The sequence below is a fragment of the Netta rufina genome, assembly GCF_964035555.1.
Source record: "Netta rufina genome assembly, chromosome: 14".
Lineage (NCBI taxonomy): Eukaryota > Metazoa > Chordata > Aves > Anseriformes > Anatidae > Netta > Netta rufina.
The window spans coordinates 6101167-6125335 of NC_140137.1; the positions used below are offsets into that span (position 1 = coordinate 6101167).

The following is a 24169-nucleotide window of genomic DNA, read 5'->3' on the forward strand; positions in this document are numbered from 1 at the left end:
TGATGCTCCATTTCATCTTCCACAGAAAGCGTAGCCTTTGGGGTGGTTAGGTGACTGTTATCCTTTCTGCCCTCTGCTTGGCACATGTCTGGGACAGACTGATCAAAGTTATGATCAAATTGCTCCTGTAAACAGTACTCAGTTTACATATGTGCATAATAAAGATGGTCATAGTGCCGGTGGTTTGCAAGCAGAATATGATTCAATTCATGCTATTGTATTGAAGTTCTTCTGCATATCTTCAGCATAAGACCCCTTGTGTAAGTACTGCTTTGTGATGAAATGGTATTAAAATATCATGTGAAGTTTTAGTCTGAGAGAAGAAGCCCAAATTTATCACTTTGTTTTGCATGTTTCTGTTTCAGTGTTTGTATTCAGTGCTCTGTGTTGTGTTTGTACGACATATGCACAGATAAACGTACAAAAGTAACACGATTTGTATTTCAATTCAGGTTGCTGCTTTGAAGTATATACCATCAGTTCTTCATGATGTTGAAATGGTCTTTGATGCCAAGTTACTGAGGTGAGCTGATTTTGAACATTTTATAGATGTATCTATCACATGATGTGTACAATTTAAAACTAATTTGTACCTGGAATTAATTATTAATTGGTTTATGTGAACAAAGCTATGGTTGTTTCTGCTGATTGAGACAGTGATAGAACTCTGGACATGTGTTGTTCTCATTTGATTTGACAGAATTGAATATTGAGGCTCAATTCTTAAGCAGTAACTCCATGAATGAAATGAACAAGTGGATGCTATCATTTTTTCCCCCTTGAATAAGTGCTATTCAAGAAAACCAAATCTGATTTTTGCAGTTAGAAATAAGTATGTTTATTTGTCAAAGAAGAATTGCCTCCACTGTACAAGAATAGTTTTACTGCCTTAAAAGAAAAAGGAAATAAAAATTTGTAAACATGGCCAACATCTAGATCATTCTCATCTTGTTACTCTTGAAAATTATCTTTGTAACCTGTGATACAGGAAATAAATCTAAATCTTAAAAAAATAAATAAATATTTAGAAATATATAGTACTTTGCTTTTGCTGTGTTTCTTATTAACACGTGATGAATTCATCTGTACTGTATTTATGACACTCTCCCTTTACATGCAGCCAACTGTTATATGAATTTTACACTTGCATTCCGCCAGTGAAACTACAGAAGCAGAAAGTGCAGTCCATGAAGGAAATAGTGCGCAGCAACCTTTTTAAAAAACAAGGTAAATATAAAATGCCTTTAAGGCTTTAAATAAGTAGGTGTGGAAATGTTGACTGACTTCTGTTTTGTGCAATTCATGTTTGAAATTGAGTAGAACTGATACTGAGAAAGAGTGAATTCTAGAAGTCTGACCTCTGGAGAGGATTAAGCTTTCTCAGATTGCTGTTGTGCAAAGCATAGTTGCTAGCAGAAAACACTGAACAGGTAGATCTCAGAGGAAGAGTTTTGTATTTTTCCTCTGATATAATGGCTAGATGTATAGAGCTTTATATCTATCCTTTGAACCCATTTGTAAACTCTATATTGAAATAGGAACATGAAATGAAACCTTGTGAAGACGGCTTATGGTATGTTATATAAGGCTTTTGCTTCAGTCGAAGAAAAATCCTGACTGTGCTGTAATATAGCTTAGCTGCAATGCAGTTCCTCTGTTTATAGGAATCAGTATTTTTCTTGACTTTTATCAGATCTTAGTGTCTTTTTTCATTCTCAGAACAGGAGTAAAAAATGATACCAACGTGTTTATGCCTAGTTTGTGCTTAGTTTTCCTTTGTTCTGCTGCAGATGGGGAATTTTTTCTCAAGGAGTCCTAGCAGAGAAGCCTGGATTTTACCTGGTTGACTTCATCTTGACATTTAAGGGTTCTGCCTCCACTTTTGTGGACTGGATGGCTTACTTCTATCTTAGCATTGTACTGGTGTGTAAAAAGACCACAAGAGCTTTGAAAGGCAAAAGTTCTACTCAAATGGTTGGCCATTCTCTCGTAATTTGTTTCTGACAATTTGTAGATAATGATTCTGGGAACTTTGCAGTTAGCGGCAAGTAGTACTGAGCATGGGTGGGCAGCTCTGCTCATCTCATTCTCATTGCTCTATATTGCCAGAAGAGTGATGCAGTTTGAACTAGCAAGGATAGAAGGAAATTTGACTATTTTACAGCTATTAAGAGCAGATCAAACAAGTTAACTTTCAAACAGATCTAAAACTGTATTCATTTTTTTTTTCAGACAGTTTACTGTATTTCTATTTTCCAAGTAGTAACTGAGATATTATTGCACTACTGGTTACATTTACATCTGCTAAGATCAGAAGTATAAGTCTTAGCTTTTGTTTCTGCTTCTTGTAGGAAGTAGCATTTAAGACCAGGAAGAAAGACAACCTCTTCCAAAACTGAAAGACATTTGGGTTAAAATGGGTTAAATGGGTTAAATTTGGGTCTCCTCAAGAAACTGACTGCTCTTGGCTTGGACTGGCGCACGCTTTGTTGGGTTAGAAACTGGCTGGATAGCCGGGCCCAAAGAGTCGTGGTGAATGGAGTCAAGTCCAGTTGGAGGCCAGTCACTAGCGGCGTCTCCCAGGGCTCGGTGCTGGGGCCGGTCCTCTTTAATATCTTCATCGATGATCTGGACGAGGGCATCGAGTGCACCCTCAGTAAGTTCGCAGATGACACCAAGTTAGGTGCGTGTGTCGATCTGCTTGAGGGTAGGAAAGCTCTGCAGGAGGATCTGGATAGGCTGCACCGATGGGCTGAGGTCAACTGCATGAAGTTCAACAAGGCCAAGTGCCGGGTCCTGCACCTGGGGTACAACAACCCCAAGCAGAGCTACAGGCTGGGAGAGGAATGGTTGGAGAGCTGCCAGGCAGAGAAGGACCTGGGAGTGATGGTGGATAGTCGGCTGAATATGAGCCAGCAGTGTGCTCAGGTGGCCAAGAAGGCCAACGGCATCCTGGCTTGTATCAGGAACAGTGTGACCAGCAGGGCTAGGGAGGTGATCGTCCCCCTGTACTCAGCTCTGGTGAGGCCGCACCTCGAGTACTGTGTTCAGTTTTGGGCCCCTCGCTACAAGAAGGACATCGAGGTGCTTGAGCGGGTGCAGAGAAGGGCAACGAAGCTGGTGAGGGGCCTGGAGAACAAGTCCTACGAGGAGCGGCTGAGGGAGCTGGGCTTGTTCAGCCTGGAGAAGAGGAGGCTCAGGGGCGACCTTATCGCTCTCTATAGGTACCTCAAGGGAGGCTGTAGCGAGGTGGGGGTTGGTCTGTTCTCCCACGTGCCTGGTGACAGGACAAGGGGGAATGGGCTTAAGTTGAGTCAGGGGAGTTTTAGGTTAGATGTTAGGAAGAACTTCTTTACCGAAAGGGTTGTTAGGCATTGTAACAGGCTGCCCAGGGAAGTAGTGGAGTCACCATCCCTGGAAGTCTTCAAAAGACATTTAGATGTAGAGCTTAGGGATATGGTTTAGTGGGGACTGTTAGCGTTAGGTCAGAGGTTGGACTCGATGATCTTGAGGTCTCTTCCAACCTAGAAATTCTGTGATTCTGTGAAAATAAGCCAATCTCTTGAAGTCTTTATCTCATTAGAATTCAGCTAGATACCTTGACTATGTTTAACATGGAGAAATTAACTGTAAGCAGTAATGTCCTTTTTGTGTGCATGTGCAATACTAATGATGTTTGCAACATATATGTATGTAAGATACCAGCCTCAGCTCCTCAGATAATGACAATTTTATTCAATTTCCAGTAAACTAACTATCTGCCTCAATAGTTACAGATTTAAAGGAGCAGAGTAACTCTAGTTCTAATAGTACTGAGGATACTACTTGTTTTTGTCTGTATTTTGCTAAAGTTTATGCTTTTAGTGTTGATACGTTAACTTCCAGCTAAATAGTTGTTTTGCTGAAAGAAAAATTCAGATTTTTATCATTCTGTCTGTGAATCTTACAAGCCAGAGAATAAGGGCAGGTACTGCTGTGGAATAACAATAGCTGGATATTTTTCTTTAAAGAAGCTTGTCATTGAAATGCATTTTTATTGGTTCATATATCAGGAGTCCTGGTCAGAAAAACAGCACCCTTTATAATAAGAAATAAATCCCTAAGAAAGATCCAGAAACAAGTAGCTGAACATAAAATAAGCTGTGTACTTCACAGTTCTGTTGACTTGCACCTTCCTCCTCCTGGTGTACACTACACAATTAGTTCCTTCTTTCCATATCTATGTATGCTCCAGAAGAAAACAAGTGTTTTTTTCACCACATTGTTTATGACTGTTCAGGAGTAGGACTTTGTGCTGAGTGCTGTACAAAATCAGAAGAAAAAGCAGCTTGATAGGAGGAGCTTGCAGGCTCAGTAAAAGGAACTAAACAGTGTAACACTGCACGTCAGTGCACCAGCAGTGTAGTAGTTGTCTTTGCTGCATTTCTGCTGGGGGACACAGAGCTGTCCAAGTGTAGTTAGTTCTTTACAGCTTTTCTTAAACTGTCCAAATTCTGCAATATATATAGTTACATTGAAGGATGCCATAAATTATTGTGACCTGTACACTGTTACTTGTCTGCAGACTCTGCTCTTACTGGAAAATGTGGGAGCTGACGATTCTTAGTTTGGTTATTTAGGTCAGTCAGTTTCCTTATTGATATATGGGAACACCTATATCTTGCATTTGGTAGAAATATGTGTCAACTATACATATGCATCAATACAAGTCAACTACTGAAAATCAAACTTTGCTAGCAAGAGTAATGTTCATGTCAAGTAATATTAACCCTTGAAGCTGGATGTCTGGATTTGAATTAGAGAGTTTAGGATTTCCTTTATAGTACTTGAAGACAGACGTGTCTGTTTGCCTTAGTCTTATACAGTCTCTTTAAGTGTTTGTGCTCCCACAGATTTCTGCAGGATGAAAAGTTATCTGTCTCTTTATTATTCATGTTATATGGTAATGTAAGATGCTTAATTTACCCCAGAAGAATATGTTGTCTTAACTTCATTTACAACATGTTAAGATCATATTTACATTTATTATGGAGATCATGCAGCATCATAATTTTTTCTCATAAAAGTTTTTATTTATTTATTTATTTATTTTACATATTTGTTAAAGCACTAAAGCTTAGAGTCCAATCCAGTATTTAGAACATGATTTTCGGCATTGTTCTCTGAATGCTCCACAAATGCATAAGTTACAGATTTGAAGATAGTGTCGCACTCTCAAAAGTATTCACTTGTTTTCAATAAATTAATGTTTTTATGGTGGGGCATTTGAGTCAGGTAACAAGCATGTGTATAATAATGACCAAATGCATCAAAAATGCATGGTAAAGTGGTAATCTCAACATATATATGTAGTATTTGAGAAACAGTTTTATTGACAAATATAGAAATAAAACAATATCTGAAGTATTACGTGAAATTTGAAGTATTCTGTAAGCTGATGCAAACTGTCAGAGGGCAAGTTCTTGGGGCATCAGCCTGTTGAGACAGACTACTTCCATTGGGCAGTAGTGTAATGTAGGCACCTTCAGTATTGACTAGGTTTGAGGCTGCCATATAAATATTATTTCTGTTTTCCTAATAACAGCTCTATACTTAATGCTTTCCAAGTATTTTGCTGCTTGTTGTCAACCGGAGCTTTATGTTAGATGTAGCTGAAAAAAAAGCTGAAAAAAAGAAACAAAACAAAACAAAACACCACCTTTTTTAAAGTAATAAATAACTTCCATGTTTTCAGGTACAGTTTAGTGCCAACAAGCCTTGAATCCAGGATCCACTGAGTATATGGGTATATGGCATTTTCTGACTGTACTGGTTTTGTAAAATGAGATTTAAACAAGAAATAAACTGTAGAACCAGTGCACAAGTACATCTCGAATCCTGTGTTCAGACAGTGGTCATCTGCTGGAGGGGGAGAAAGGCAAATAAAAGGTAAGGGAGATAGGGAAAGAATTATAGAGGAAAATACAATTTTGGCTAAAGAAAACCAAACAATTTGCTTTATTTGTTGCAGTACATAATGGCTAAAGTATCCCTTAATCAATGCTTAGGGCAACTTACAGTTCCTTTTCTAGGTAGGAGACTTTGTTTCAGCCACCCTTGGCAATTTTTGCTGTTGCTTGCATTGTTTATATCATGCTTTTCTCATCAGTCTGTGTGCTTGTTGTGTGTCCTCCCTTCAAATCTGCAGTTTGTCCTAAGATGCACTTGCCCTTCTTTCTTAGATGTATTACTTAGTTGTGAAATGGTATCCCACTGTAAAGAGCCTGTAACTTTTACCCGATTGCACTGAAGGATATTTTCTTTCAGCTCTTTACTGAAGAATATGTTCGTATGTGGCAAATGTGTTTCTCTGGGGAATCTAGCCATTCTACAAACTTTCGATTTTTTATTTTTCATGTTATGGGAGTCATTCACCCTAGTTGATATTCTAATAGTAAATGAAAGGTCATTTCTATATTTATTCTGTCTTGTGCAACCACTGTATTTGTGACTTAAATGTTGAACTAATTGCTGGTAGGAGAAGGGAATAGAGATGGGCAGGCTTTCTTTCCTTTTTGTTTTATCTAAAATACATGTATTTTTTTCCCATATTTCCTATGCTTACTTTGGATGTATCTATTTGACAGCTATCTGAAAATCATTTCATTGTAAGTATTTCTTTAGAATTTAGTTTAAATTCTGTGTAAAATGTTGTTTGGCAACTGTCCACAGTATGAAGTCATCACATTAGCTGAAAATCAGGTCACTTTAAAGAGGCTTCTGCAGATGATAATGAAGCAATGGTAATGTCTTGTTGCTAGTGAATATGTGTCTGTATATTTGTTAGACATATTAAGATCTCTGAGTATTTAACACTCGTAACTTAAAAGCATAAATTTCCTGGTCTGATATTTAACAACATGCTTTGGCCAAATGGTTGGGTTTTGCATGTAGTTAACCATTGCTGTCATATATTTAAACAATCTATAACAGTCCGTAAGGGAGCTGTGTGTAATAAAACAAAGTTGATTTTGCAAAGATAACAGAGGGTTATAGTTTAGAAGAACAGTTAAGAAATAGTCATCAGAGCTTAAGTGTGTTGCTTTGCTCTTGGTCTCTGCAACTCCCGCCCCAAACCTGCGGTCTTAATCTTTTCCCAAGCTATATTTGTGGTTTCTCCCTGTCAGCTCCAGATCTGGAACTTACTTTTGTATAAGATGGTTTTGTTTCTATTCAACTTCCATTCTATAAGGTTCTCAAAGGAGGAGTCAGAGGTTTGCTTTCCCATGACATGGCAAGTACCTTAATTTGATGCTTGTCTGTTTTTAGTGCTTTTTGCTGCTGATCTGCTGCAAATTTTCCAGAAGCAAAAGCAGTCTTTTCCCAGTTCTAAAGGTTGTCTTTATTCAGTGGTTATTAATCAAAAGTTAGTGAGATTCAAATCCAGTTACCATTATAGTCTGCTTAGCATGGTTTTTCTTTTATTACTCTAACAGGCCTTTGCTTTAGCTGCAGTCTGTTAATGCATAATGCTCTGTAAAGCTTTTATTGCTTGCAGATAAATAATAGTAATGGATTGCTGCTTGCTTGTAAATGCAGGTTGTCTGAAGTCAAGAAATACGTAGCTGGTATATCATAGAAAATGTCTACCTCAGAATATGGTGCAAGTTATATGAAGGGTATATATTTTCAATTTTGAAGTTTTTAGGGTAATAATGTGTTAAAAGTTTTGCTAAAAATATTTTTAATTCTGAGGAGCTTTTGTAAAAAAACAAAGTGGAGCTTTTGTGTACTGCTGACCAGATAATCAGCACATTTTAATTTTTCCCAGACGAGTAGTTAGTAGATTCATTTAATCTTAGTTATAAATTCTAGAAGTGTACAAAACCTCCTTGTGCAATTTTGGCTAATATCAAACACTTGACAGCAAAACCATGCGGTGAGGACTGTAAATACAGAATATAATACTTATTTAAAACCTTTACCGCCCTAGCTGTCTCACACTGGGTATTAAAATCCTGCTTATCTGAATAGGTCATTGTGATCCAAACTTGCTCTAGTAACTGAGAGTGAAAATCTATGCACTTTTTTAATATATACAAATCACAGTGTGTTTATATGTATATGGTGATTATATGCACAAGATCTACTTTAAGATGATCTTATTAATATGAAATATATAATTATATAACAATGCTGAGATGATAGTGTTTTTAGACGAGCCTGGGGAAATACCAGCTGATGTTTTTAATTATTAGTTTAAAATTAAAGATGATCCTCTGAAGAAGCAGTTTTCCAAAACAAAGAATTCAGGTGGATATCTTTTTAAAATAAAGCTAAAATGTATGCTGTGTAAGTCATTTTCTTGCTCATCAGAGAATATTTATGCTAACTAGTGAATATTCATTGAAAGATTTTGTATTTCAATGTTTTGATGAAGTGAGGGAATGATGTCTTTTTTTTTTCTTCTTCTTTTTTTTTTTTTTTTTTTTTTTTTTAAGAGTTTTAAGCTTACACATATCTGTACTTGACAATTTCCATTCACTGGGATGCATTTTTTTGCTGGGGTGCAGGGAATTTACCTTTTCCTATCATCAGTGCAACCCAGTGAGGGTCAAGTAGACTCTTCCAAGTATGTTTTCCTTTTCATGAGACCATTCCATGAAGAAGTTGTCATCCCTCTGACACTGTGGCTACGTAACAAGGTTACTATTGCTTCAGTAGTATTCCCTTAATATCTGTTATGCTATTTAATCATAGAGCTTGTCTTTTGGGTGATGATCTTAGTATTTTCCTTTCACCTAAACTGTCTCTACACCACTAATGGCAGAAAATCAGTCTTGGGATAACTACAGGGTGTTTATACTTGTAACTGATATTTTAAGATAATTTGCTTTTATGTTGTATTTTCATATTGTTTAGATTTAACCTGGAAGTTGTAAGTATTGCAGAGGAAAGTCCACAACATGTTTAATTTCTGGCACTGTGTAACGTGAAAAAAAAACAATATACAGTTATTTATCTGACTGATACTATAGTGGTATGAAAAAAAAATAAAAATCTGTACTGTGCTATTTTAATATTGAGCACAGTAAAGAGAAAACAAGTCCTTATTGTACATGACCATAGTTTAAAATAGAAACAAAACTCCAAAACCCAGCTTTTAATGTTCTACATCAAATACAATTGATTGTAAAATACATCACATTTAGCACTGTGTTTGTAGGGTGTGGACAATGCCTGATTCATTACTTGAAGCAATGAGGTGGAAGTAATTAACAAGAATGGAAGCATATGTAGTGTATTACAAAATACTATGCAGCATGATAATTTACAATATCGTTAACTAAAGTTCACGTTTATCTAGAAGAGGTAGTGGTTTTTTATTTTGCTGAGAATATGGAATATACTTAACTAAAGTGCTAATTATGATGAAGTCTATTCATTTGCATTTTTCAGATTATCCATTTTTCCTCCAGCTTTAACACTTAGTCTCTTCCTAAGTAGTTCATTAGAGTACCAGTTGAGCTCATTCACCAATAGCAAGGTCAATACCCAGTGGTATTGTCTATAGATCCTACAATATAATTAGATTTCATATACTGGTAGTTCTCTTCCTTTACCCATTAATGTTCACCACTTTTTCTAAGGAAGTAGAGTTGAGATAACAGGAAAACATGTTGTTTTGTTTGTTTGTTTGTTTTCAAAAAAAAAAAAAAGACATAAAAAAACTTCTTACAGATGGGTATGGTGGTTAATATGTTTCAGGGGCTGAATGTACTGGGAACTGCTTGTGCACTTTAACCATTAAGTTTTTGAATATTCTTATGTGATGTTTAAGCACATGTGCAGACACTTTATCCAGTTTTTGCCTTCAGATAGTGTTGTGTCCCTCATTAAAGGACAAGAAATCTTAAACTTAATTTTGACATTTTCCTTGTAGATCTGTAGATGATTCCTTTTTTAAATATATCTGAGGGAAAGAAATGGTTGTCTTGTCCTTCATAAACACCTTTACTGGGATTTCAGTATCATTTGATGTAAGGAATGATCTCCTGGAAGATATTTTTCCCTTTGCATAACTGTATTTAATGGATTCATCTCTGTCTCTCTGGAAAGTCTCTTTTGGACCTGCTGAAAAAAGTTTTGGTAGAATTTCTTAATTTCTGTAAAAAGCATGTGTATTGATGCACACTTAGTTTTTAGGAAACCTATTGCCAAAATTCCACAACTACCTCTCTGTTTTTGACAGATAACCATTTTTAGACATAAGTGTTTACCAATTGCATGAAATTTTTGCTGCTGTTATTGTTTCCAAGCTTACGGTGTTTGGAACTAGATTTTTATTTAAGATGAACATGGAATATTCACTGACATTATATTGAAATTTGTAAATCAGTTAGCCTTTGGAAAATTGTTTTTTATTGGTGTGAAATGAATATCAAATTCTTAATTGTACATGTATGTGAATATAAATAAAGTGTATATGTTCACATTGCTGCTTTTCACTTGGTATTCTCTAAAGGTCCACTCCCGACTAGGAGTTTGTGCAGTAGCAAAACACTGAGATCTGCTTCAAAGAATATAAAGTACAAGTAGGTCACACAGATGGTCATTGGCAGGGTTGGGAATAGAGCTTCAGTCTCTTGGCTCAAAATCCAGAGCCTCTGATCACTAGCTGCAGACATAGCTCCTGCATGTTCAGCATATGCAAAGCACTTGCTGATTTCTGGAGGCAGCAGCATCAAGAGACATATGTTAGCAGTAGGGGTTAATTTGCCAAATGCTAGAAGAAATGCTGAAACTATAGTAATTGTTTTTCTAAAGGAAGAACTCCTATTTTATTTAAACAAAATTTTATTTAAACAAAATTTTATTTAAACAAAAGTTTTATTTATATTTGTCTGCAATTAGACTAGTTTCCTAATATTCATGTATATGTTACCAACTTCAGGTATCTGTGGAATGCTCTGATTCTTCAGTTTCACTGCTTGAAAGGTATCAATAGTCCATGTTGGTGATCTAGAAGAACAAACGTTTAGGTCAGATCTGAGATTTATCCCTTAGTACATATTTATATATGTCCTATATTGTTAAGATGTAGTTGAGTGAAACTGTCTGTCTGTTTGCAGTTGGTTGGTCCTATGCTATGTATATTGTGTGTTGTTACAGGTTAAAATGATAACATTTTAATTGCAGTATGATTTTCAATTCTATAATATTCAATTTAGTCAGTCCCATATAAAATAGGTAAACTGAAATTTGTTAGATTAGAGGTGCATTTCTGTGCCTCTAATTTTAATTGGCAGATAGAACCATAAATTATGCATATATCTAATACACAGTATATATTGATTTATATTTTTGTTTAATTTCAAGTTATGCTTCAGTAGCTGTTGGTCAGCTCTTTATGAAGAAACTGGGGACTGGATTTAATATAGCTCAGTAGATTGGAGATATAAAAAGCTACATTGCCACTAATAAAAAGTAATTTTAACTTAGTAACAGGGATTAACACAATAAATGATGCAACAGCTGATTCACATATAATACTGTTGGCAGAAGCATTAATTCCTGCATCATTTTATAGGTTATACACTCTTCATTCTGTGTAATGAATATCCTCTGTCACATTTGTTAGAATCACATATGTTTGTTAAAACCTTATCTAGTCAGTTTGTTTCTTTGTATAGTATGATTCTTGAAACTGCTAACAGCAAAATGTAATGTATTATAAATAACAAATCTGAGTGATAGAAAACTTTGTCCAGTATGTATACACGTATTCCTGTAGTAAATGAAAGCGAGTTGTGAAATTCAAGCCACAAAGTGTATGCTCTGTAAAGCTTGTCCAGAAATCAAAATATTTTCATGACTTTTAATAATAAACTAGTGACAACTTGTAGGAGGAGAAGACATTGCTTTGTGTAATAAAGTACAAAGTGAATACCAGTGGGTTTGGCAATGTTTGTTTTGTACAGTGTGTTTGGTAATAATGTTTTTGTACAGTAGAGCCTCAGGAATCTAAGATTTTCCTGTTAGATACCGACATACGCTTTTGTGTTAGAGCAAAAAGGAAAATGACTCTTACTTTCATGTTCTTTAGAATCCTTGTTTCTCACAATTTGAATTTGATACATGGACTATGACCTCTTAGATAACATACATGTGGGTTTGCATAGCTGTATAATGCCTAACTTGCACAAGGAAGATAACTTCTGATCTTTTCTTCTTGTAAGCATCTACCTGAAAAATCAATGCTGTAAGTTCAGATAAGTGCAAGTAAGGATCTACTTAGGGAAATATTAAAGTTAAAATTATGACACCTAATTAGAATTATTTGATTTTTCTCTGCTGTTTCATCCAATTAAAGATGTGGAAATCTGTGTTTTGCTTTTGTCTTCAGGACTGATAAGAACTAAGTTGAAAAAAAAAGTTGAATGAATGCTAGTAATTTGATGAAGCATCTTTCAATTTTATTACTGCCAGAAACGAGTTACAGATAAAATAATAATAATAAGAAGAACCTAGTTTCATAATAAGTTGTGATATGAGTACTTAAGCTGAAGTAATTTGTTTTTCATTTTCTGGGATTGTTTTCCTGCCCTGTGTTCAACACAATTTTCCAGCATTTCAATATGTTTAAAAGTAGGAAATTGTTAATGAATTTTACTCTCCCTTTTTTAGCTACTGGGAAAACCCCAAAACACTGTTCATAAAGTCCCTTAAAAATATCTCTACACTGAAAAATAATCTCTCATGTGGATCTGCTCTTGAATTTTGTACTTAGCTTTAAAAAGATTCTTCTAAGAAACACTTCTTTATCCTTAAAGTATCACATCTTAAATCCTGTATTGCATACTTTTATTCATGCAGTTGTTTGACATGGATATGGAGGGCATATGCATATCTACAAGTATTTGTTTTCATGAATTTATAGTGACACATTGCGGGTTAAAGCCATTATTTTCTTGTGTTTATGGAGAAGTAAGTAACATGCTAGACATTTTGATAATTATCTGCTACTTGTAACATTTTCTTGGTCTTGACCCATTATGGTAAGTTTTTTAAATAAATACATCAAGATCTTTGCTTTTTGGAGGGAAATATAAATCTAGCTAGGTAAACTAACTTTAACAGTGAACTTCTAAATGTAAAACAGTCTGCTTATAACTCTGTCAAGTGGAAAAGAGAACAGCTGTATTACAAGAGTTGATACAAATCTCTTGCTTATTTCAGTTTAGCGTATCAATTAAACAAAATGTGGAAAGATGAAAGTTGGAATTCATCGATACTCCATTGTCCAAACACAAGGCAAACTTTTAAATCTGTTGGAGAGGACATGCTGACAAGCATTTGTGGCTGGCTGGCGGACTGCAATGATTGCGGACAAGCTGGAAAATGCACTGAATGCTCAGTGTTGCTTTGGCTATAGCAAAGGTGGCATTAGATGTTGTTTTGGCAGCCTTCCAGTAAATGACACAACTCAGCTCCCAGCCAGAGTACGAGAAACTTAAAGCTGGGAATTGGATGCATTCTGCAGTACTTGAAGCTTGGTGGTGGTGTTCTGTGACCGTTAAGCCAGTACCTATTCTGCTCTCTAACCTTGCTGATGCTTGCCCGGAATGGTCAGCTCCAGCACTGTGTGCTGACTTTCTGCCTCAGTACTGGATTCCGGGACACACAGAACTCACTGCTTACAGTGCTGTCAGTCTATAGGTAATCTACAGTCTCTCTCCATCTTTGGCTTTTATTTCACCTGGGAAATTTAGATTTTCTGATGGGATAAAAAAAAAAAGCATCAAATTTTAACTTCATGACTTTTGTGCTCCCAACAAAGAGTTACATGGTAAATAACAGAGGGAAGACTTTCAGGAGAAGGATGCCTGCTGTTGTGAACAGATGTCCTTTGTGAAGAAGCATGGCACTGTAATTGTGCACTGACTGCCATCAGAAGTCTCTCCTTGTTGAAAGGATGTTGTTCACTGATTTTATTTTTAAGGCTTTGCTCTAAATCTGTATTCAAATGACACCTATGTCCTTATTAATTTGGCATGCCAGTTCAAGTGGGCATGAAACCATCCTAACAGATGGCTCTGACTGCAGTCTTGCCAGGTAATCAAGGGTAGTGTTTCCTAAGGGAGATAAAAGTGGTATTAAATCTTTATTACTGTTTTGGCTGCACATATGAGGCAGTCAGGAATGAAGCACACCTGTGATTTTTGCCGAAGGAGACCCCAAATGTCTTTTCTAATGACATTATTGCATTAATGACATTAAGTTTGAGTTTCACTTACCTGGTACAGAAGAAATCATTAGCTATTTTCTAAAGAGTTCTAAATAGGGGAGTAACACAATTACACACAGCTATGTTTAATCCTTTACCAGAATGAATCTATCTGAACCTTAATGAAGCTATTACCAGGGAACTTTGCTCTGAGAAGTGTTAGAATTTGGGACTGATTAAAACGTATTCTAAAGAACAGTATTTCTTTTGAGGGACATTGATGGAACAAACGTTTTCTGTGTTCAAATACAGTTTGAGGCAATATGTTTTATTCTAGTTTCCAGGAAAGGCCAGTAAAACATTGATCAGTTATTTTTTCATGGATTTTAAAGTTTAAAAAGTGTGTATGTCTTTGCTGGCAATCTTTCTTCTTACATCATTTATCAAACAGAAAAAAAGCAACTAGCACTTAAATTTATGAAGCAAAAAAAGCAGCTAGTACCTTCCCCTTTCCGTGTCCCTCCCATCCGTGTTGAGCTTTCTTGAAAGGGTGTGTGGGTGTAGTGGGGGAAGATTGCTTGATGAACACAAGTTATCAAATACCATAACAGAAAACTTTACTTTGGCTATTTCTTTCTTATAGCTGTAAACTTTCCTTCCATAGGTTTCTTAATTCCTACTCAGCTTTTTTCTAGCCAATGATTTGTTGATGTTCAAATGAATACTTTGTTCATTTTGCTACTTAACTTGTGTGTTCATATCTTAATATTATAAGCTGGAATTTATATAGCCATTCAATAGAAATTTTTGTCCCATGGTAATAGGATTACTACATGTTTTATATAAAAGGCTGGTGAAATAGTGGTATAGTTTTAATGTAAATATCCTGTTGGAGGGAAGGGGGAAAAAAAAGAAGTCATGACTGTAGTTTTCTGTTAATATTAATCCATTTGCAAGCTCTGATTGAGATCAGGGGCCATTTGCTACAAATACTAGACCTTTTCAGTTATTTAGATTATATGAGTATCTTGGAATTGCATCCTCATATAGGATGACTTCAACTTATAAGGCTTTTACAACACTCATTTTTTTTTCCTTTTCTAAGAATATTGTCTTTTATTTCTATTTAATACATTAAAAGTATATTATCTTAATTGTTCCCTACACAGAAAGTGATGTAATTTTCCTGTATTGTGTTAAATAACAAGCTGAGTTTATGTAGGCGCCAGTCACAAAATAGAAGTATATAACCTTAATCTAAGCAAAGATAATTACCACAATCCATTCAATTTGCTTTTAAAAACGTATTGAACAGTTTTCGATTTTTTTTTTAATGAAATAATATAGATAAGGCTAGTTCAACAACTTTTGAATTTCCTTATAGGTCAACCCTTCAGATTTGTTCACATCAGAAACTTCACAGTAAATAATTGATCAGCTGCATATGTTAAGTCCTTTTAATGGATTCTATATGTATCAGCTATGGACTTCTTTCATTTATAATGAAAATGCAACTGGGAGTCATGAAGCTCACAGATAAATTAGCTTTTGAAACAGGAGGAAATCAATTATACTTTCTGCTTCAGCTGTCCTCTAAGGATGATTTTTTTTCCTTAGCAAGAAGCTCTGCTTTCTTGGTATTTAACAAGTCTGGATGGCTTCATACATAAGAGGAATTATGCCCAAGACTTATTTTTTTTACAAAAAGGTGTGTGCATGTTTGGTTTAGATGATTTGGACAGTTGGATTCTGGTTGGAGAAGTTTTAAATGGCCTCTGAAAACACTGGTATTAAGGAGTTTTAAATTCCTTCCAACAAAGAACTTTACTTCCATACTTCCTTAAGGTGGGCAGTGCATGGTCTCCTTTATACTTTCCAGTTATTGGTCTCACTGGCATGTGGTATTGCTGGCATGTGGAGTGAGGTGTAGTTTAGTGATTAGTACAGCCATAATATCTACCATACAGTCCTGACAATTTCTATGTATAATTACAGATATAAAATGCACATCAACTAAAATAATAATAAATATTAACTAAAATACAGGACTTCATACACTCTCTTAATTCACTTTTGAAATGAAGTTCAGTAAGTACAGATTTTTATTATGATTTATAATGAAATTGCTTCCTGTAACTTTAAAAAACTATCTAAAGACATTTTTTATATTTGCTACTGTCAGTCATTTCAAGGGTGATTTCAGTGGTTTAAGAGTTGAGCTGGTTATTATTTATCCAGAAAACTGTAGAATGAAATTTTTGAAAGTTTTAAAGGTATTGCATATACCTTTTAACTTTGCTAATGATGTTTCTGTATTAGTTTTTGGTCAAGAAGCTAATGGACTACATTTGTTACATTTATAACTGGTTATTAGAGGTGCTTCAAATGAGGAGATCAAGAAAGGAATGAATTTGCTAATTTGCATATTAAATCTGTTTGAGATAGCTGTATAATGTCTGATGTCTGGAGCTGCTGATTACATTATCAGTATTGGTAACTTTTGGAGAGGAGTTCTCTGTCTCCCTGGATGCAAATCCACACTGAAGTGCTTTAGGAGTGTTACTGTGCTCTGCAGTATGATCCACTAAGTGCTTTACAAATACAGCTATTTTCTTGTTGAATTGGAGATGGATAGTCTGTGCCCTGCATTCAGTGCAGGAAAGTTGTGGGTTTGCATGTACACAAGCCGTAAGCTGTGTGAAATTCCTTTCTGTCTTGTTCCTTGAACAGGAAATGCAGTGTTGGTATATAGTCTATAATTGTGGTTTTATTACTGGGTTTGTAATTTAGTTGCTGAATAAGATTTCTCTTGTAACTTGGAAGAAGGGCTACCAAAAAAAAAAAAAAAAAAAAAAGATTTTGTGGCATTACTAAGAGTAGAGGTACTTTCTGAGGAAAAAAATGATTCTGCCCTTAAGACATGATTAGAAGCTGCTGGCTTATATGACTAGGAGCTGTTACTTGAAATAAAAATAATCTTCTGCACTGGTGGCCTCTCTTGCTTCATCTGTAAAATTCAGGAATTTATAATCTTCCCATTCTTCTCATCCTTTACTTTCTTCCCCTCCTGCCATCTGGTATTAGTAGCCTTACTGGGGGGATTCCTAGTCCCTGGCTTGGTTTTAGATCACGTAGTATAGTTTTGCTGTGGTTCACACTGGGTTTATCACTGAGTTCGAATAGTTTATATACAGGTAAAGGTTTTCTAAATAAGTCTTAAAAGGAAAAAAAAGTCCCATTTTCATTTTTGCTTGTAAAAACTGAATTTTCTAGTTATGTTCAATTATTTTTTCAGAAACACTGAGATCTCTTATTGACAGAAAATAGTATCCAAATGATGATATAAATATATTTCAAAAGAGTTAATGCTTACAACAGACGTAGTTATAAGCAATAAGAATTCACTCAAGTGAAACAAGTAAGAACTTCATCTCTCTTCCAGTTAGTAGAATGTTGCTTTAGTGTCTTATAGACTGCTGCAAATTTCTTTTATTCTGAGGTAGAACCTTTGAATCTACATTTACTCCCGTTTTCTTCCCAGGTTATTTTAATATATTAAGTCTTTGAAGCATGTGCTTAGTATTATTCACAATGTGGCACTGTACTCTGTTTATGTAGCGTTGTACAAGTAAGTTGCTACTTAAATCACTCCGTGATGTGTCAATAAATTAGGAAAAAACAAAAAACAAAAACAAACAAAAAAAAAAACCCACAACTTTTGTACCTTTTATCCCTATTTAGTCAGTACTTTCACTGAAGTTATTTCAAATTTGTGCATCTTATCCCTAGAGCATTTCAGAAAGCACCTCTGTCCCAAAATGTCAATGTGTATGTGAGACCCTAATGTAATTTATTATAGTTTCTGTCACCTTCCTTAGATTTAATCGAGAACGGATATATGCGTAGCTCTCACTCGTCTGAGGCCTAAAAGGTTTTCATTAGTGTCCTTTTCCTGTCTGCATTTTTGTATATGTTCTTAGAAAGTATGTTTCAAAACAATGCAAGTAGAAAAATTCTGTTGTTTACAATAGAATATTACAATATTATAAATATTACTTCTAAGAGTATTTCTTCTTACATTAAAATCCTTTCATTATTTAAACAGGGAGTATTTCTAGATGCTTTGTGTGTAAATTGAATATTTTTTCCCTAGGTGTTTGAGAGAAATTAAACAGCACTCAGTATTTAGCTGAAACATTTTTTTTTTCAGGGAGTTGATTTTTATTTTTATTTTTAGTTATTATATATATATGAGAAATACTGTAGACTTACAAAAATATTACACAGTAATAATTTATGAGTATCCATGAGGCATGATTGCAAAATCAACAATTCCACATTGGAAGAGACTGTAGCTGTTTTAAAGGGTGTTATGTTTCACTGTTTGAAGTAGTATTTACTTGCAAATAGTGTTTCATGTATATTTGCTCTTAAGACATTTTTTTTTTCTTTCAGAATGTAGGGACATTCTGCTCCCTGTGATTACCAAAGAGCTGAAGGAATTACTGGAACAGAAAGATGATCAGCAGGTCCAAGAGAAGAAGTACTGTGTTGAATTACTCAACAGTATCCTGGAGGTTCTGAGCTGTCAAGACCCTGTAAGTATTGATGATGATGTAGATGGCCCAAGTCTGTAGTAAGCCTGAGCTGATTAAGTAATAAATTATTGATGCTGATGAATCTCATTTAAATTTTTAATATGAGTTAGTGTCAAATTGAACTTTTTTCTTATTTTTCATAAACTTTATTTAGAGCAGTTGATGTTTTAAAGGTGAAATGCTGAAATCTGTGCTGTGTCTTTCTTTTATTTCTCAGTTTTATGTTCCTTAGAAAGTCAGCTGCTGCAAATCACCATAGTATTATTAAAAGTGCTAAGGTGGCATTGATTTTATCCTAACAGAGTTTCTGGCTAGTTTTGACCACTGAAGTTCTATGTTGTAACTACTGAAATTAATTAGAATGTGTTTCTAAGTATTTAGAATAATTTTCAACTTTAATACCATTTTATGAAAATCTTCAGTTTCTGAAAGGTATCATTTTTAATGCACAAATACTGTAGCTTATGCTTTCTGCTTTCAGCAACGTGCGCTGAGAACATTACTGTACATTTTGAGACTGTCATTTATCACTTGGGCACCTGTAATTTGGAGCAATTTAGAAATCGTGGTCTGGGTGGTTACTGTCCTCATTTGAGTGAATATCTCATTGACTTTTTAGTCCCCAGCCTTTTAATGAGTAGTAGGTTATTCAATCAAGTTTCACCATCATTTGAGGAATTTCTTCTAGGAAGAGCTCATAACTGCATTAGGAAAGCTGTAATTCTTCCCTTGAACAGGTGCTTGTTTTATCCCGAGCTATACTTTTCTGATACATCTCCAAATTTTACAGGCCTTGGATAAAGGCAAGTTGTCTTTTTAGTCTGGTGTTCACTGTGGATCCTTGGGTCATTTTCTAGTAATGAAATCATTACAACATGCTTCGTGATTTCATAATTTTTGGGGTATTCATAACAAGAGGCTTGTCTGTGCAGGAAAATCTGGACAGAGTGATCTTATAGTGTATATTATGAACTTTTTGTTTTTCATTTAAGTACCATAGGATGGATTGATATGAGGTGATTTTTGAGAGGTATTGGAAAGCTTGGATTTCAAATGGAATTCAAAAGAGGTGAAAGTACGATAGGGTAGAGTGTGAAGTTTTAAGTTTATTGGGCTATAATGTAAAGTAAACCAGTTATTTACCTTATGCTTGAACAGGTAAAACACAGCCACAAAGTGAGATAGATTTGTGCTCACTGCATGTGTACCACATACATTAATTTTAATTCCATATGTCTGTAGTAAAAGTGGCTGACGTATCAAAGACTTGTTACCTCCTATTGAAAGTCTGGTTTGTAGTTCCCGGTTGCTTGAGTGAACAATAATTGCTGAATGCAGAACAGTATGAAGAAGCCTAACTCTTGTTGCTCGGTATTTGAGCAATCTGACTTAGGTGTCCTTGCCCATGGCAGGGGGTTGGAATTAGATAATCTTTAAGGTCCATTCCAACCCAATTCATTCTATGATTCCATGAGTATGCACGTATGTAGTCTGGTGCATTTTGAAGAGTAATTTCCAAGAATATGAATTGAGATATCCCAAATGATGTAGAAATGCGATCAGCTGTTTTCCTCAGAGAAAGTATTTGAAAATGTTGATATTTAAAAAAAAAAAAGCGTTTTTTTTTAAAGCATCTCATTTTATTAGTTCATTTAGCAAAAACCACCCCTTTCAACCTCTGTCTTGTTCTTTTTTTTCTGAGTTTGTTGCTGTTGGCACAAAGCCAGTTAGTAGTATGCTTGCTAACAGTAATTCTTGGAAAATATGTCACTTAAATGTAGATATACACTTTAAAATACTTTAAGTGATATATTATCCTCAAAAATAATAAAGTCATAAAGTTTAAGGCATGGAAGATGATCTACCTCTGTATTGGTATATTTCCTGTATCCGTTAATTTAGGAATAACTTGTAAATGAAGTGCAAAGATGATTGAATGGAAGAAAGTGTTTTAGTAAATTCTGTGTTTGAGAGGTTTGTTACTTCTGGTTTACGACAATTGCATGAATGAATTAAGCAGCGTATGCCTCGAGGATTTAAAAAAAAAATTAGAAAAATATTCATTTTTTATTTGTGATCATTTTAGTTAAAAACTGCTTTGTTAGTGTGATACTGCTAAGAACTTCTGAAAGCTCTTACTTTTTTTTCTTGCTGATATTCTCCCTTGATATTAGACAGATGCTTAGCTGCATTTAAAATCAAATACACTTTTGTTATTGGGGAGAATATTAACTTTACTAATGGTTCCTTTGTTGATTTTTTTTTTTTAACCCATCAATATGATACATATGCTTAAGCAGATGGGCAACAGAGGTTTTGTGGCTAATTGTACTCTGTACATATTTGGACTCCAGTCCAATTAAATTTATATAATTATTTGTATAGAATGATGTTGTTTAAAAGCATAATATGAGTACTGTCCTTTTATTTCTATTCAAGAAGGTAGCCATGCAAGCTTGTTGCATTATGACAAACAACAGCTTTTTAGGCAACGTCACTAAATTTGCAGCTATTATGACAAAATTGAAGTATGTATCTTTAAAATAAATAAATTTACACATTTCTTCAATCACTTCTTTTAAGGAAGGTAGCCTATATAACTGGAGATGTTCTGTGAGATGTTTGGGTGGAAGTTATGTACAGACTGAGTTTGCAATAAATAATCGTGAATTTCTAATATAAGGAGAAAAGACTCTTGGAATGGGTTTAAATCTAATAGTATTATCAGCATATGACAACCCCTCTGGAGGAATTGTGTTCAAGTTTATAAGAAACATTGTAGAACAGCTGGGAAATCAACAAAAGAATCAGATTCTTCTGCTGAGGAAAATACATACTCTGGCTTGCCTTCTGGCAATGTAATTACTGATCAGAGGCAGCAAGGATGTTAGAATGAGTTTAGGTAACTGTCACCAAGTATGAGACTGCTTTTTTGTAACTACAACAGGAAATGGGTGACTATTAGTAGCACTTTTTCCTTTCCTTGACAGAATCCACAGATCATGATTTTCTTAAGCTGTGGTGAACACTTGTCTTTATTTAAAAAATAAAATATAATAAAAAAGAATTTTGAGGTATCTTATCTGAAGGAGGAAAAAAAATGACTAAAGGAAGGAAACATCTTTGTAATGTGAAAATCACCAGAAGCAGAAGACAGACAAAGGTCTCAAAGAAGCCACAGTAGTTCTGTGTAGTCAAAATCTATATTTTGACGTGCTCTTTAGACTTGATATAAGTTTTTAAACATATATTTCCCCTTGTCAAGGGTTCTGTGATATTAGCAGCTCTGCTTTCCTGTTTTGCCCTGTGTAGTTAGGGGAATGGGCAAGTTGGAATTGTTAGGTCCTTATCTTCAAACACTGTTCTCATCAGCTGTCTAGCTGCTGGGTTTTGTGGGTAACAAGTGCATTTTTAAGAACATTGGTTTATGGTAAGATCTATATTTTTCTGAATAGACAGTGTTAGGGATCTGGGTGAGATACTTAAGTTTGGTTTTCAATTGTCTCTATAGTAAACAGTTTTTGGACATAGATGACATTGTTTTGACTGAATCATTTCTAAAATCAGCTTCATAGCTTCAGTGTGCAAGTGCTTTCATCACCTGTAAAATACAGTTGTGGCTCAGAACTGCAGGACATGAACCACTGCTAAAGATCATGGTGAAATCTGTGACTTCTTGCTTCTAATTTAATCAAAATAGTGTGTTTTCCCCCTTTCCAACAACTTCAATGTGTGCAGTCTGACAGTCTTTCAAAAGGTGACTTTGTCTTTAATCTGACATGTATCCTATAGTTTAATATTTACTGCATCAGAACCTTATTTTTTTTTTTAATGATTACATGATTAAATGTAAACTTCTCTTGGAATCTGAGGTAAAATCTTGGTTGAGGCTACAGGTTGAAGTGAGATGCATAATCGTTTCCTATTTTGTTCACAAAGTCAGTAATTGTCAGCTGCATTTTAAGCTGTTGATTATGTTAGCAAACAAGTCTAGAAACACCTCAGAATTGTATAGACGTCACAGAACTGGATGCTTAAGACAGTACATAGGGTCTGGGTGGGGTAGAGTTCATTTTCTTTATGACAGCTCATATGATGCACTATGTTTTAGATTTGATACCAAAACAGTGTTGATAACTAAAATTTTCATTGTTGTTTTTTTCTTTAATAGTGCTTGCACAGTGTTAAGGCCTTCTCTGTTTGTCATTATTGTAAGGGAGAGTAGGTAAGGGTTGGGCAACAGTTTGGGAGGGGACGCAGCTGGTACAGCTGAAACAAATTGACCAAAGAGAGAACTCAAGTGGGTGTCTCAAGCAGAGATTGTTTAGTTTTATAATTCTGGAGGAGTTGCTCAGTTAGTTCATTTTTTTCCCTGTCCAAATAACTGATATCTCTATTGCACTCTAAGGTACACAGTTGACTCTGAGACAACAGACTTGTTCTAATTTTTGTCCCACCCTGTGGAAGTTTAAATAGAACATGAAAGTTATTTCCAACAATAACTGTTATTACCCTGCACAGATGTTTTTAGAAAGTGAGATTTTGTTTGGTTTGGATTTTCTATTAACCAACTTGAGTGTCCCATCATCCATCCTATCAATGCATCTGAAGGTAGTTGAACTCTGTAAGAAAACTTCCTGCTCCTGCCTGGAATAACCTGAATGAGCTTTGACTGTTTTATTCCTTGGGCACTCAGCAAATCCTTTTCAACACATAAGTCAAGCACGTTTTTGATGACCATTAAATGGAATAATACAATTCTTGTTTTCTAAAGCAGCATTTATGTATGGTACAAGTATGTTAATTTGGCTTCTGAATTTGGATTTAACCAAATAGACTGCAGTCAAATGGTGAGTTTTCCAGGTTTCCCTGGAAAGTATGTCACCCATGTGAAGTGAAATCTGATCTGTGGAAACACGTTGTCTATAGTGAGTTACTAAACTGTCTTCTCAAACTAGAAAATCTTAGTTAAAATAAAAGCTGAAATCTTGCACTTAGGCAATATATGAAATGTCAATATTGAATCCTTAATTGTTTCTTAGATGATCAAGAGGAAAGGCATACTCTGTTTCAAAAAGAAACCATTCTAATTTATGTCCTTACATTTCTCTGAAAATTCAAAGACTTTTGCATGCTTGAGCATATGTTGTATTTTCTTTCCAGGAAAGGTATGTGATACACTACTTCTGAATTCAGAATAGAACTTATCTTTAACAATGGAGTCAAGGCTAAATGTTAAAACCATTATGTAATGTTCTGAATTATTATTAATAATAATGGTACAGCATATGCTGAAATGTGGAAGAAAGTGAAGCTAGATTATAAAGTCTTTGCATTGAAGTTTTTTTTTTTTACATGAAAAGGT

The 24169-nt window shown here is 34.9% G+C and overlaps 1 protein-coding gene across 1 annotated transcript in view; it reads left to right on the plus strand.

Moving 5' to 3' along the window:
* Nucleotides 1-24169, plus strand: part of DOCK2 (dedicator of cytokinesis 2) — a gene marked incomplete at its 5' end in the record, with an annotated part of 189235 nt that overhangs the window by 46519 nt on the left and 118547 nt on the right. Inside the window, 3 exons of the mRNA XM_084295002.1 lie at nt 453-523; nt 1121-1227; nt 18662-18804. Of these exons, the coding sequence (XP_084151128.1) occupies nt 453-523; nt 1121-1227; nt 18662-18804 (321 nt within the window). The remainder of the gene's footprint in view (nt 1-452; nt 524-1120; nt 1228-18661; nt 18805-24169) is intronic.